We start from the raw sequence: 13,162 nt of genomic DNA, 5'->3' as shown, positions 1-13,162 counted from the left end.
ATGTGTTTGAAAGTAAAAATTAGGAATAGGAAATATTATGAGGGGAATTCATTCAAACGGTCACAATCGTACATTTTTCAATGTTTGCAATAACATATTAAAAAGAATACCGCCGCAACGGGCTTAACACCAATTTAAACTTATTAACTTAATTTTTTTAAAACATTGTGAACATATTTGAACATGTAATAAAATTGCGTTAAAAAAACAGGGCGCGGAGGGTCAAACTACAGCGAGTAGAGCGGTGGCTTCTCTGGTCATTTTCTTGCTAGTCATTAGTCATTTACTGAAAATCTTCCTCATTCATTGCGTTCTACATAAATCAAATCGAAAACATTGATTTGCCACCAACATGTGTAAAGGAACCATGTTGAGGTTAATGAGAGCGTGTCAAACATTTAAGTCAGAAAAATTAAAATTGAAGTTCAAGAATGTCATCAAAAGCCCTTTGGGACTTTTCTCTCTCTCTCTCTCTTCTGTGGTTGGCGCCAAACAATTGCAAAAGTCTAAAAAGGCTAAACTAGAGCCCTTAGCTTGTTTGGGGGGGGGGGCCTTGCTGGGTCACACCGCTGACAGATGGCTGAGGGTGGCGCGAACAAACGAGAGCCGCAGAAGGTCACGGGAGGCAGACAAGCAACGAGAAACATGAGGTGAGAGCAGATTCGTTCCTACCTGGGAGGGGTTGTAGAGCTCCTGAAGGGCGTTGCGGGAGCCTTTCCCGCAGCAGCCTTCCGCCACAAACGGGTTCCGGCGCATGACTGCAAAACAGAGGGGAGACACCAAATAAGAACCAAGGACTTTTTCAACGGAAAGCTACAGAATGCAGAGCAGGGGTGGGCAAACTTTTTGATTGGCGGGTCACAATATGGGTTCGAAAATTTGACAGAGGGGCCGGACCAAGAGCAGACGGATGGAGTGTTTTGGTAATCTCACCTCATCGGAGAGAAAAAAAAAAAACATTTAATTTTAAATGAAAGTCAACAAAATATGTCTTTGAAAAAAAATGCAGTATTTAGAAAAAAATTAACAAGGTTTATTCATTTCATTTTTTTCAAATTCGGCGGTCCGGATTAAAACATTTAACGGGTCGCAAGTGGCCCGCGGGCCGTAGTTTGCCCACGCCTGATGTAGACAGTTGCGGAGTTGCGGTCCTTGAGACGTCAACCCTTGAAAAGCCCGTTTTAGTTTGCGACATTGAAGTCGTGCTCTCAAAAGTACGGGCAGAAAAAAAAAAGGTTGAGAGAAATCAGGCTGTGAAATAAACCACAAGTTGCTATTTTGCTGCGAAGAATTCGTTTTAAAGTGGAAAAAAAAACAAAAAAACTCGGGAACACATTTGGACATATTGGATCAAGCTCATTGTCGACAAGTTAAAGTTGTCCGACTGCACCAGAACAAAGTTCGAGGAGAAGAAAAGCTATTTAAAAAAAAAAAAAAAAAAAAGAAAAACGCTCCCCCGAGCACATCAACACAAACCTTCACCTTTGCATCAGCATGCAAGAGAACGCCACACTTCACTTGACTGCATCTCAGCTTTTTCACAACCTGATACGCAGCTCGCTACTAAAACAAAACCGCTCCTATTAGCCTTGGTGGAAAAACACCGACGGGTGACGTAGCGGGAAAGAAAATAATCCGCTAATGAGAATCCAAATACGATTTTTTCTTTTTTTTGCAGGCCTCATGTTCATGGATGAGCATATGTTGCTCCCATCAAGACACCTGCATAATAAATGATGCACGTTCACATTTCTGGATGGATTTCCATTCAGCACATCTTTGTCGGTTCAGCATTTGAAACTTTTTCCTTCGGTTTGTGGGAGGATGAAGGAAACCCGCTCATGGGGAACGCACAAAATGCGCCAGCCAAACTTGATTACAGGGGTGGACTCAATATCAGGACGTGGCGTTCAACAAAACCATGGCGATGCTTCCACGCCCGACGCCAAAACAAGTGTCATAAATAATGCGAACAAATAGCGTCATGCTCTGAACCGTAACCGATTTGATATGCCGGCTGGCGTTAAAAAAGCAATTAAAGGAAGTCGGACATGATTTCAATTCGTATGCGCGTTTGCTGTGTCGCGCACTCGCCAATCTATATTTGCTCACTCCACACGCACCTGCTGGTGCACTCAACTGTCAATTTACAAATCTGTTGACTGCAAACATGCAAATCTGTCTCTGCCTTTCCAGCCGCCGCCCACTCGCTATCGGCGCGCCTCGTCTGTGAAAGTCCACATTTTGCTTTTATGGCCTCTGCTATTTTTTCGCCGCGGCGATTCGAGCGGAAAGGCTTGGAAATGTGGAAGCGTAGAATGGAGGTGAGGATGATTGGGACTCGGCATGAACCGGAACTCCGTTGGTTCGAACCCCGGGCAGTGGAATGAATTGCCTCGAGGTGTAACCGCCGAAACACCACGGGGGTGGTATCGTGATGCATCGCTTTTGTGCAGATGCAAAGCATGCACGCGTGGCCACGCTGGCGTGCTAAATTAGCAGTGAAGACACAAGCTGGAGGTAGAACGCTGCATCGGGGTGCCATGTGGCGGTGGCGGGGTCACATAGCTACGGGGACGCTTATCTGTTAGCAACAGCATTCTGGTTGTTCGTGATGATGGATGTCAAAATAAATCAAGATAACCTTCAGTTCCACTTGAGTTTTTTTTTAAATTATTTAGTGTGGAGTATTAGTGAACAAAACCCCGTTAGAATTCCTGCTGCAAAAGACATAGTTCAATAATCCTAAATACATTTCCACGAGAGGAAACCTCTCAATTGCAGCGTTTTTCTGGATTTTAACTGATTTTGCTAGGCCAACAGAATATTGTAAAACAAAAGGAGTAATGGTGCAAAAAAAAAAAAAAAAAAAAAAAGACGTATAAATACGTCTTTGGGAGGCAGGGACTATGTTTTTGAAAACGTATATGTATGTCTTATGGATTGAATGAGTTAAGAATTGTGACAGGAGCGTGTTTGGACTCACAATGTTGGTCTCATTTTCAAAACTGGTCGAATTCCTACTTTGATGCGAGAGCAAGCCGCTTAAGCATGTGAGGTGTTTTTATGGAACATCAAACAAAAGTAGCACATGCTGCAATGATCCAAAATATCGATTGTCACCTGAAATTGTTTTGTCTTCGACCAATAAGACGCTCAACATTAATTCCTGGGAGGGCTTATATGTTCCTGTAAATGCCAGTGGAGAGCAAAAAAAGAAAAAAAAAAGCTCATCTTTATAATCCCTTTGTTCTCAAAGCATGCATAGCAACCGCGCCTGCACACCAACAAACACGCCAGCGCATACAACGCTGGCAAACAAACAATTTTAATATGTCCACAAGGCTTAGCACAATGCCTAACGGTGCTTTCAGGTAGACGGCCACCCACCCGGCACATATTGCACACAGACAGGAGGGGGAATGGAGCTGCCTAATCTGCCTTTTATATTGCACTGCTACTGATATGACATCTATTTCATACTCCTAATAAAATATATTAAAAAAAAAAAAATACATGAGTAACCATGGAAACCAGATCACCCTCCTCGCCATGATTTAAAATGCACCTGCTGGCATGATTCTCTCCATCAGAAAATTGAGGAAAGTCGCTTGGCCGATTTCGCTTTGACTTGCAAGCCAATATTTGAGATACGAGCGCTATATGCTGGCAGTGGACTCAATACAAATTTCCCGATCAGCAGTTTCAAACTAAACATCCAACAAAAAAACACAAAAAAAGTCTGTTGAGCTTCATGCTAAGGCCCGAAGCTAACAAATAGCATATGTGTCATCGAGCAACCTAGAGTTGAACACAAAGGGTAGAGCAACACATATAGACAGACGATATAAGAATAAGCACAGGCGTACATTCTTTATCATCGGGGAACAATGAACAAATCTCAAGTCATCACTGTTTAAACATTTTTGTTTGTCAAATGACAAACGATGTTTGGTGAGAGGGCTCGTCGCTGTCGTTCAATTCAGCCTTGCACTTCATTATTAAACCTAACTAAGCTATTCCCCACTGCGTCACTCTCGATCTTCCCTACCCCTTCTTTCCCGTCTCCTCTCCTCTCGCCCATCTGGCATGATGCTGATGGTGAATTTGGCACCGTGAAGCTAATAGACCTGGAGCTGCACGGACATCAATCAACCCCACAAAAAAAAAAATTTAAAAAAGAATTTTAAAAAATTAGAAATTCCATAACTCAGCCAGCTTTGATGCCCCATCACATGACTCTCCATCTCCCGCCTTTTCCTGCCATCACACTGCTGGAGTTGCTCTAAAACATTTCCCCTTTCAATTTATTAGTGCTTTAAAAAAAAAAAAAAAAAAAAAAAAAGCTGGGTGATTTCCAGCCCCACTTTGTCATCCTATCGCAACCTCCGTGTCGTAGTAAAACTTAATGCGGCATCCCACAGCACTGCTCGGCTGTTGAGGGGCACGGCACCTACGAAGGTCAGCGGCGGGCAGACGACGACGCAATAAAACCTTAACTGCGCGTGTGTCTTGGCTTTAAGCAGAAAGGACGAAAGCAGCGACATCCCATAAGTGCAATCTGTGCAAAATGCCATAAATTGAAAAAGCAACGCAACTACGTTCATCTCGCCGTGGGTCAAGGAAGGGCCGGGTGTTCCATCACAAGAGATGATGACCACGTCATATCCTGCTCAACATCCTGGAACGCTTTATGTGTGCATTTGTCATAAATATTTTGCAGATCAATAAAATTTGGTTGTCAGGCTTTTACGACCATTAATGTCACATTTTTCAGATTCAACACTTAAAACAATTTTCGTTTCAAGAGCTGCTGTTTTTAAACGCAGAAATAATGTTTCCAATTTTTTTTTTTTATAATAAAAAAAAAGATATAAAAGTCATAGTTGGACCCAGTAAAACATCTTAACACGGTCAACTTTACACACTTTTCAATTATCTTATTTTTGTATTTTTATTTAGTGGCAACTCATGAGCGCATCACATTTCATTGAAGCAAACAATTGTAAAATAGCAAAAATAAATAAATAGATTAAAAATAAATAAATAAAATCAATATAAATCCAAAGCGGGGCTAATTTAGCCATTTTGTTTTCTGGGTACATTCTCACTCCAAATTTCCACCCTGAATATTATAAAAATATTATAATTAATATTTATTAATATTATTATTATAGGAATACATTCATTAACTAATGTTTCTGGAACCAACTAAGTGCATTGAATCAGGACAATTTTGGCTCTTGTGTCGGCTAGTACTTAAAAAGTAAAAAAAATAAACAAACATGCGCAGTCAGGCCTCGGCAATCACGCACAACATCTGCCGCCATCTATCAGCGGAGGATTACGGGCCTCTGGAGGGAGATTAATTTGTGACTAATCTTACCTACACAGTGGGCCGGGGCGGAGAGCCACTTCGCACTGCGCCACGTGCACATAAAAGTGATGATTGGGATCAAACGCTGGCATGCGATTGGCGATGTTGGCACAACTTCATCGAACAAAGCTCGCGTGGAACTCCGACGGAGTCGTGTTTGTGTGCGTGAAAGCAATCAAGTCTCCAGCGACGGTTGGCAGCACGCGGCTGTTCCTGGGATGAGTCTAATCGCCTTAATGATGATTACGACCGCGGCGATAATAGATGAGCAATTTCGGCTCGTCACCTGAGGTTCGCGTACACAGCCGGAGGAAGCGACGGCGTGATCGGATGACGCTCGAGAGCAACTCTGACAAACGGCGGATTAGAGTCGGAGGGAGCGTCAATCAGTTTGCAGTCGCCATTTGGAAGTGTTTGAGAGATTAGAAGGAGAGAATCGGGCAACTCATTAAGGGATTTCTTATCTTGCGTCCCAAAGTGAACAATGCAAACTGTCACTCTTATAATAATGAAAAAAAAAAAAAAAAAAAAAAAAAGTGCAGGCCTTTAACTCATTTACTGCCATTGACGGCTAAGGACGTCAAATGTCCATTTTTTTTTTTTTTTTTTTTTTTTTTTTTTTACTCGTCTGGTAGTGAATGAGTTAAGAAAGGTTGTCGACTAACTTGGATTTGCCCACTGGAAAAATGTAAACGCAACCAAATGTCTTTTTGCGAGCGCGTCTTGTGGCGACGGTTGAGTGGACCTAAGTGGATATTTCCATGCCAGTTAAACGCATCAGATGTGCCAGCTGAGCTCGTTTGAAAAGAGACGCGTGCGGAGACCAAGTGCGGGTGCGCGAGCGGGGAGGCACGTTTGGGGTCGATCAAACGGCCTCTGTCGAGCGCCGCCGCAGGCTTTCATTCATTTCGCATGAGAGGGACTTCATTTATGGAGTCGCATGAGAAAGCGTTGAGGTTTTAATTCAAAGGGCTATTTGGTACGATTTCACAAGGGATCGACTAATTGATGGGTCTCAGCAAACATGTTTAATGAGTCGAGGGTGACGAAAATCGTGTTCGTGTCTTGCTCTGACACATTTTCGATGAATCAGACTCGTCATAAAAATAGTCATCGGCGTATTTAATAATATCTCGTCGCGGGTGGCGACTCCTCCCTCCGTTTCCGACCGCCCGTACAATTAGGAACACCTGCACCCAGGCCCGCGAGTGCAACTTCAAGTCAGTAAGCCCATCCAACATCTGTTCATGTCATTTTCGGTGCTTTTAAAAAAATAAAAAAAAAACTCTGTCTAGTCTCGCAAGTGACATCAGCGCCAAGTTTTCCAAAGACTCCAAAGTCATGGCTGCCCACTCACCACATCGCGGCCAATAGTCAGCACTACAGGACCGCAGATGTTTGGAAAACTTGGACACATGGTAGACGCATTGACGAGCGCACAATCCGGCGTCTTTTTCGGACACTTTTAGACGACTATGGATCTCGCCGACCAATCCAGACCGCAATCTATACTTCGGAAAAGTTTGAAGCGCGATATTGTTTGCGGTGATGCGGTTTTCGAGAACGAACGCTAATTTTGATGGATTACAGGAAGCACGGCGTATAGACTGCTTACGTTCCGCCACCCTGCTGGAGTACTTCCTCTCGCACAAAAAAAATGTCTTTGTGGCGAGCGGAGGAGCGGTCAAGCGTGAGGCGATTCAGTCAGAAGGTGCTCAAGCGTGGAAGAGACCCGGTCACATGAGACGTGCCGGCTGCAGGGAAGCGGAGCAGACGGCGCAAAAAAAAAAACACGAGGCACCGTGATGCAAACACGGCGGGGGGTCATGAGACCTGACGATGACTACAGCCGAGCGAGTGCCCCCGTTGAACTCACTCGAGCATTTTCGGTCATAAATACACATTCCATGTTTCAGTGCTTCGGCATTTAACGGCATCTGATCGACGCGGCTCGACAAGTCAAGCTGTCGCAGGAGGACGGACGGCGGAGGGAGTGCGAGAAGTGCAGTAACACTTAATTCAACTCAAAGGAAAATCATTTGAGTTCTCCCAGGTTCCTCCGTGACACCACTCGGGGGTCCTTATGCATAAAACATCTAAAGCGGGATAAAAAAAAACAAAAAAAAACGCTCTCAGTTGCAGAGAGATTGTGAGTAATTCATGAGTTCTAAGCCCGGAGATTGCTTTAAGGAAGGGCTCTCTACATTGAGAGGGGTTGAGGACGCGTGGGAGCCGGTTGTGCTAAAAGAGACTCTTTGCAGGGGTGCAAATCAAAAGTGCACTAAAGTTGCCTGAAAATATACTAAGATGGTACGCTTGAAGTCAACATAGCCCAAAACAGTTGTCATCATTTTTAAATTTCACTGATCGTCTGACAGCTCTCTGTCAAGCAGTGATTTATTGATTTATATATATTTTTTTTATATATATAAATTGGGCACCACGACATAAATCTATGATTTCTGCCTAGCAACAAAGTAGCCCGCACGAATGCAAACGTGCCATGAAAACAAACCAGAATCTTTTTCAATTTTATTCACTCACAAAGTTTGATAAATAATCCAAAATTTATAACATTGCTGCCGGGGCTGGATTTTTTGAAAAAAAAAAAAGAACCCAGCAAAGCTGATAATCCTGAAAGGGAGTTCTATAGATTTCTTGGTGTGTCATCGACAAATTTGTCTTCCAACTCAGGCTGGTCACACCTGATAGCTTTGTTTGAATAACAACCTCGCGGGGACTCTCCATCAAGCGGTTTGAACGGAAAGAGACTGAGAAATGAGAGACGTCTTCAGCTATGTTATCATGGAAAGAAAATTCATACCATGAATTCGTCAATAACTTCAACAAGGAAGAGAGACGCATTAAAAAAAAAAAAAAAGAACATCAGCATTATGTCTGTGATTTGGCTACTAAAATTCCACCTCACACCAAATTGAACTGCAAATGCTGCGCTGACCGCACCGCATTGGCTCCCGTATTCCCAACGATGTCAACGTCTCGTAAATAATCATCGAAATATTTGCAGTAATTAGCCACACACATTAAAATGCATTGAACTGAGCTGTCGGTCAGAATCGTTTAAACGACTGCTTTGTTCAGCCTCCCTCCACCGCGACCGCCTCCTTAAATATTAAATGGCTCTTAAAGATGCATGAGGTGCTTAGCGCCGACTTAGAAAAGACGTTACAAGTGAAATAACGAAGCGGCGTGAAATGATGAAACTGCACAGACGGCGTTCACGCAACGTTGCGACATTAACGCCCTACCAAAGCATCACGGTTGAAAAAGAAACAAAGACGCCAATCCGAGTGAGGCGCGACACTCCAAATGAGATGCAAACAACGTCACAATTTGTCGAGCACGCGATTATCTCGACGGAATCCTTTTGTCTCGTAGACACACGCCCATTCTCCAAGGTCACCTTCACCCGACCGTGCCGTTCCTCACTCACACACTCATTTTACAGCCTGAGAGATGATGGAAACGCTTCTATCGCTGATAGATGCTCCAAAGTGCCTATGGAGGTTAAAAGTCAAACGAGAAGCCATCCAATCCGGCAAGACCATCTGATTGAAAGTTAATAAATATATCACAGCGTCCTTGGGTTGCACAATGTTTCTATGCTTCATTGATGCAATTAAAAAAAAATTTTTTTTTTTAAAAAAAGCTACTCGCAAGAAGAGACGATGCATGCCTGTGGCAAAAGACGCGCTGCTTGGAGTCATATCTGTGTTGCGGGGAGACAACAACAAGCTGACTTGATCGCTCACTTTCTGTGAGGGAAAAAATAAACACCAGTACTTGAATAATTAATGAGATAAAGGGAAGAATCACTCAATACAAATCGTCGATAAATCCAAACATGCAAGCGGTCATTGTCTCGTGATCGCGTCAACATGATTTCAAAATTGTTTTGCCCGACACAAAAAAATGCACCATTCCTATTTGCAGCCTGCCAACCCGCGCTCTCGTGTTTGTGGCGAAAACCTCCCGATTGTCTGCGGAATTGTCCGCCGTAATTACTCACGCTTGTATTTTTAGAAATGGAAGCAACAGTTTTATTTTGGTGGCAAACTCATCATCATCATCATATGAATTCATTGTGCTTATCTGGGAATGTTCTAAAGACACAAAGTGGCAGTCAGCGCATCGCGTGTGTGTGTGTGGGGGGGATGGGTGGGGGGGTCATAAGAGTGAATATGAAGCATTTTATGTCAGGAGACTCGCGACGTGAGTCTCCGCACGCCTGACCTTTGAGCCCCAATTGGGGTTTTATGGTCGCTAATTAGACACTGTGATTGGAGGATAATTAAAAAAAAAAAAGCAGCTTAATACCCAGACGGGTGCCCACTCCCGCTCATAATCACGGCTACATTTTCCGACACAAAGCTTTGTAATAACCCAAATGGTTTGCACAGCAGCGCGTTCACAACGCCCCCTCCCGCAGACTCTTCTACATAAACAACCATAAGACGAGACTTAATGATGTACTTACGAGAAATCTGGATGTTTTTTTTTTTTTTTTGTTTACTCGTGATTATCTTAATGACTCTTACGACTGATGATGGGCCCGAAGATTGGCGCAATAGAAAACGGATGGATGAAAATAATTTGGAGGCCAACATTTTCATTCAGAACAACTCATTAACTCATACAATCCATGAGACATACATATAGTTTTTCAAAAATGTAGTCCCCGCCTCCCAAAGACGTATTTATACGTCATATCCTTTTTTTTTTTTTTTGCGTCATAGCTTCCTGTTTTTATAGCATTAGAAGACAATATTCTGTTGGCCTCACAAAATCAGTCAAAATCCAGAAAAACGCTGGAATTGAGGGGTTTCCTCGAGTGAACATTTCTGGGATTAAATGAGTTAAATTGCCGTCAGAACGCGCCACTCAGCATCTTATTTGACAAACCATCGCCAAATAGTCCATGCGCAGCAGCTGAGTAAACATTAACTCGCGCCGATTTTACGGCACATCCTGTGGCGAGGTGAATTGTCTCATCCAGCCCCCCCGTGGTGCTCTGGGGGCCTTTGAACCCAATCAAACCCACTTGCTGCACAGGAGGAGATTCTGCACAATAGGAGAGTCAGCATGTTGAGGTCAACGCTCTAAAGTTCTTCCACACCGAATCATTTCCCACTGATAGTTAAAAGAAAAGATGGGAGAAATGTGGTTGAGGAAGGGCAGTATGTTGGGGATTAGCGGTTAGCACGTCCAACATCTGCCAGTTCTGAGGCTTAAACTGGAACAATTTGTTGACATTTTCCATTCTTGATTGCACTTTCTATTCCTTCCTAACTCACAAGTCAACGTCCAAACATGACAGTAATGACTAGTTGTTGACTAATCGTAACGACATCCCTGCCTAATAAGCCGAACGTCAAGCATTTTTTTTCTGGAACTTCAAAATCACGAGGGTTCTTTCAAACGACACGCGTCACGTGTGTTTCCGCGTTGGCCTTTCAGTCGGCGTCATCCCCTCATCCCTGGCGCTGTTGACACGGCGCCTTCATCTACGTCAGTCGGTGGGTGCCTACACTGAGCCTTTCAAGAGGAGCAAGCGAGTCACCCGGAGAGAGTCAAGAGGAGCGGAGTGGAAAGCCCGAGTCAGCAGAAAAAGGCAGGGTGTAAAATATCTAATGACATTCTGACAAAGCAGGAGAGTGTGTTACTACGTGTGTGTGTGTGTCAGGGTTGTACAAGGCTACAAAAGCAGCAGTAATTCAGACAGTCTCTCACACTTGGCATGCCACCTGCGCGCCGCACCTACAATACACTCTTTATCAAATGAATCTCATATATCGGATAAAGTAATAATGAAGATAATTATGGTTATGAAATAAATTGGACTGTTTAAAAAAATTGATTGTGTGATTTCAAATGATAGGAATTCAAACGGGTTGCATTGAAAAGCACGAGAACCAAATATTATACAGTGACAATTATTAAGCGCAAGCACAGCTGCACAGATTGTTGCGGTGGAAGGAAGTGCCCTTTATATAATCACGAAAATGTCACAATACTTTCGAATATGACATTTGTAATAACTATGTAATAAGTACAAAGCCATTTTTTTTTTTTTGACGCACACTTGTTTGTTTCTAGCCAGCATTCCACCATTCTCTGGGGCGCGGCCCGCGAATGCGATAAAAGGGGTTTTGACGGAGGAGGAGGAGACGTTCAGACAAACCTCCAGAGGCGCAGCTGGCCTCAGAGACTAAATTTAGAGGTGGAGAGGGGAGGGGAAAAAAAAAAAAATGAAAAAGCGAAAGCGCTTTGCAATCCACAAGCGAAAAAAACAAGGTAGTGAAAGGGAGAAAAGATTGATTTAGATAAACCACAAAGGCAGAGTCCACCGAGAACCAGCAGAGAATATAATGAAGACGGTCAGAGTATTTTTTTTTTACCGCCACACTCAAGTGGAGAGAGCTTTCAGAGGTGCCCCTGTGGACTACGACAGCAAGGCTTTGAGTTATTGCGCTACCGATTTAGTTTAAATGATTCAGTGTCAAAACAGCCTCTCTTCGCACTTTATCCAAAATTCAGTTTCACTTTTTATTATTGCCATCACTAACTATATCTTGCTCCAGATGGTAATGGATCAAAACACTGAGGAAAGATCGAAAGGGTCAACCAGACATGGTTCGATTGGAAAGCGCGAGCGCCACTTCCAAGGTAAATCGAAAGCTCCGCAACGGCGAGCAGCGGAATGAACCGGCCGCTCGAGGGCGGCGGGGCCAAACTCGCACTTAACTTTGTCTTGCCCGCTTCAAACAGGGTCACTTCACCCGTATTATCAAAGCCAAACTTTTTGAGATTCTCTTCAAAGTGCTTGTTTGAGCTCTGCCGCATAATTAGAAGGCCTTTCTTTTTTTTGGTAGTTAAAAACAATCTGCAAATGAACATCGCCGATTCAAAATTCCCACCCATAAATATTCCACACCGCTCGTCCTCAAAATAAGAAATTCTGGGCGTGGCAAATATTTACACGGCTCATGATGATGTCGCTTTGAACTCGTGCGAGCTTTGTCATCTCGTAAGCGACTGCGTGATCAGAGGCCATTTTGTTGGAGTCAAACGGAGAAACGTCACATAAACAAACCCGAACTAATGCAAAAATGCATGAGCTCCTCCGGCAAGAACAAAGTACTTATTTAAGCGCTAAACATCAGCTTTTTTACATCCCAAATAACTTTGTAATGACGAGACGGGATGCAAGCCACTTGATCCAAGATGAATCGGCAAAGTCAAGTGAGCAAGTTGCTGCGAGAACTGCGCATGGGTGCTTTTACCCGGCGCAACTAACACAATTAAATTGGAACAAAAAAAATGCTGTCACGCCGAACAAGTCGGACCTACGCTGTAATTATAATAAAAAAAAAGAAATAAATCACAGGATGGGAGTAGCGCATGCATGTGATATATGGAATTTGGCAAAGAAAATGACACACACGCATAATGGCAGTAAAAAGTGGAGCATATAGTTTGGGCTCGTCTCATCATGGAACGTGGGTGCGCATACGATATCGGACGGGGTGTGTCAATGTCAAGAAGAGCTGCTAGCAAAATTGTAAAATGAAATGACTGTGGGAAAATAAAGAACAAGTATTTCCAGTTACTGGTGGTACATGCTAAATGCTAATCAGTTGTCCCTATGACATGCTAATCTGCCGTCGGCGCTAGCTAGCATAACGGCGACAAGACGCGTCCACAGCAAGATCCAGATCACTAAAGCTACATTTACACAGATGCTATTTGTGTTCCTAATGCGGC

At 43.4% G+C, this 13,162-nt stretch overlaps 1 protein-coding gene across 3 annotated transcripts in view; it reads right to left on the bottom strand.

Annotated features, from left to right (window-relative positions):
- chst11 (carbohydrate (chondroitin 4) sulfotransferase 11) overlaps positions 1 to 13,162 on the bottom strand; it is a 36,972-nt gene that overhangs the window by 8,887 nt on the left and 14,923 nt on the right. For all 3 annotated transcript variants that reach the window (XM_088288983.1, XM_088288982.1, XM_088288984.1), the window contains exon 2: positions 673 to 758. In XM_088288983.1, the coding sequence (XP_088145109.1) occupies positions 673 to 756 (84 nt within the window). In that variant the 5' untranslated portion in view covers positions 757 to 758. The remainder of the gene's footprint in view (positions 1 to 672; positions 759 to 13,162) is intronic.

Source organism: Idiotropiscis lumnitzeri, chromosome 2 (genome assembly GCF_059441095.1).
Source record: "Idiotropiscis lumnitzeri isolate Australia: NSW breed Sydney's pygmy pipehorse chromosome 2, RoL_Ilum_1.0, whole genome shotgun sequence".
NCBI lineage: Eukaryota > Metazoa > Chordata > Actinopteri > Syngnathiformes > Syngnathidae > Idiotropiscis > Idiotropiscis lumnitzeri.
Note: the sequence above shows the minus strand (reverse complement) of the source record. Positions and strands in the feature narration are given on the sequence as shown.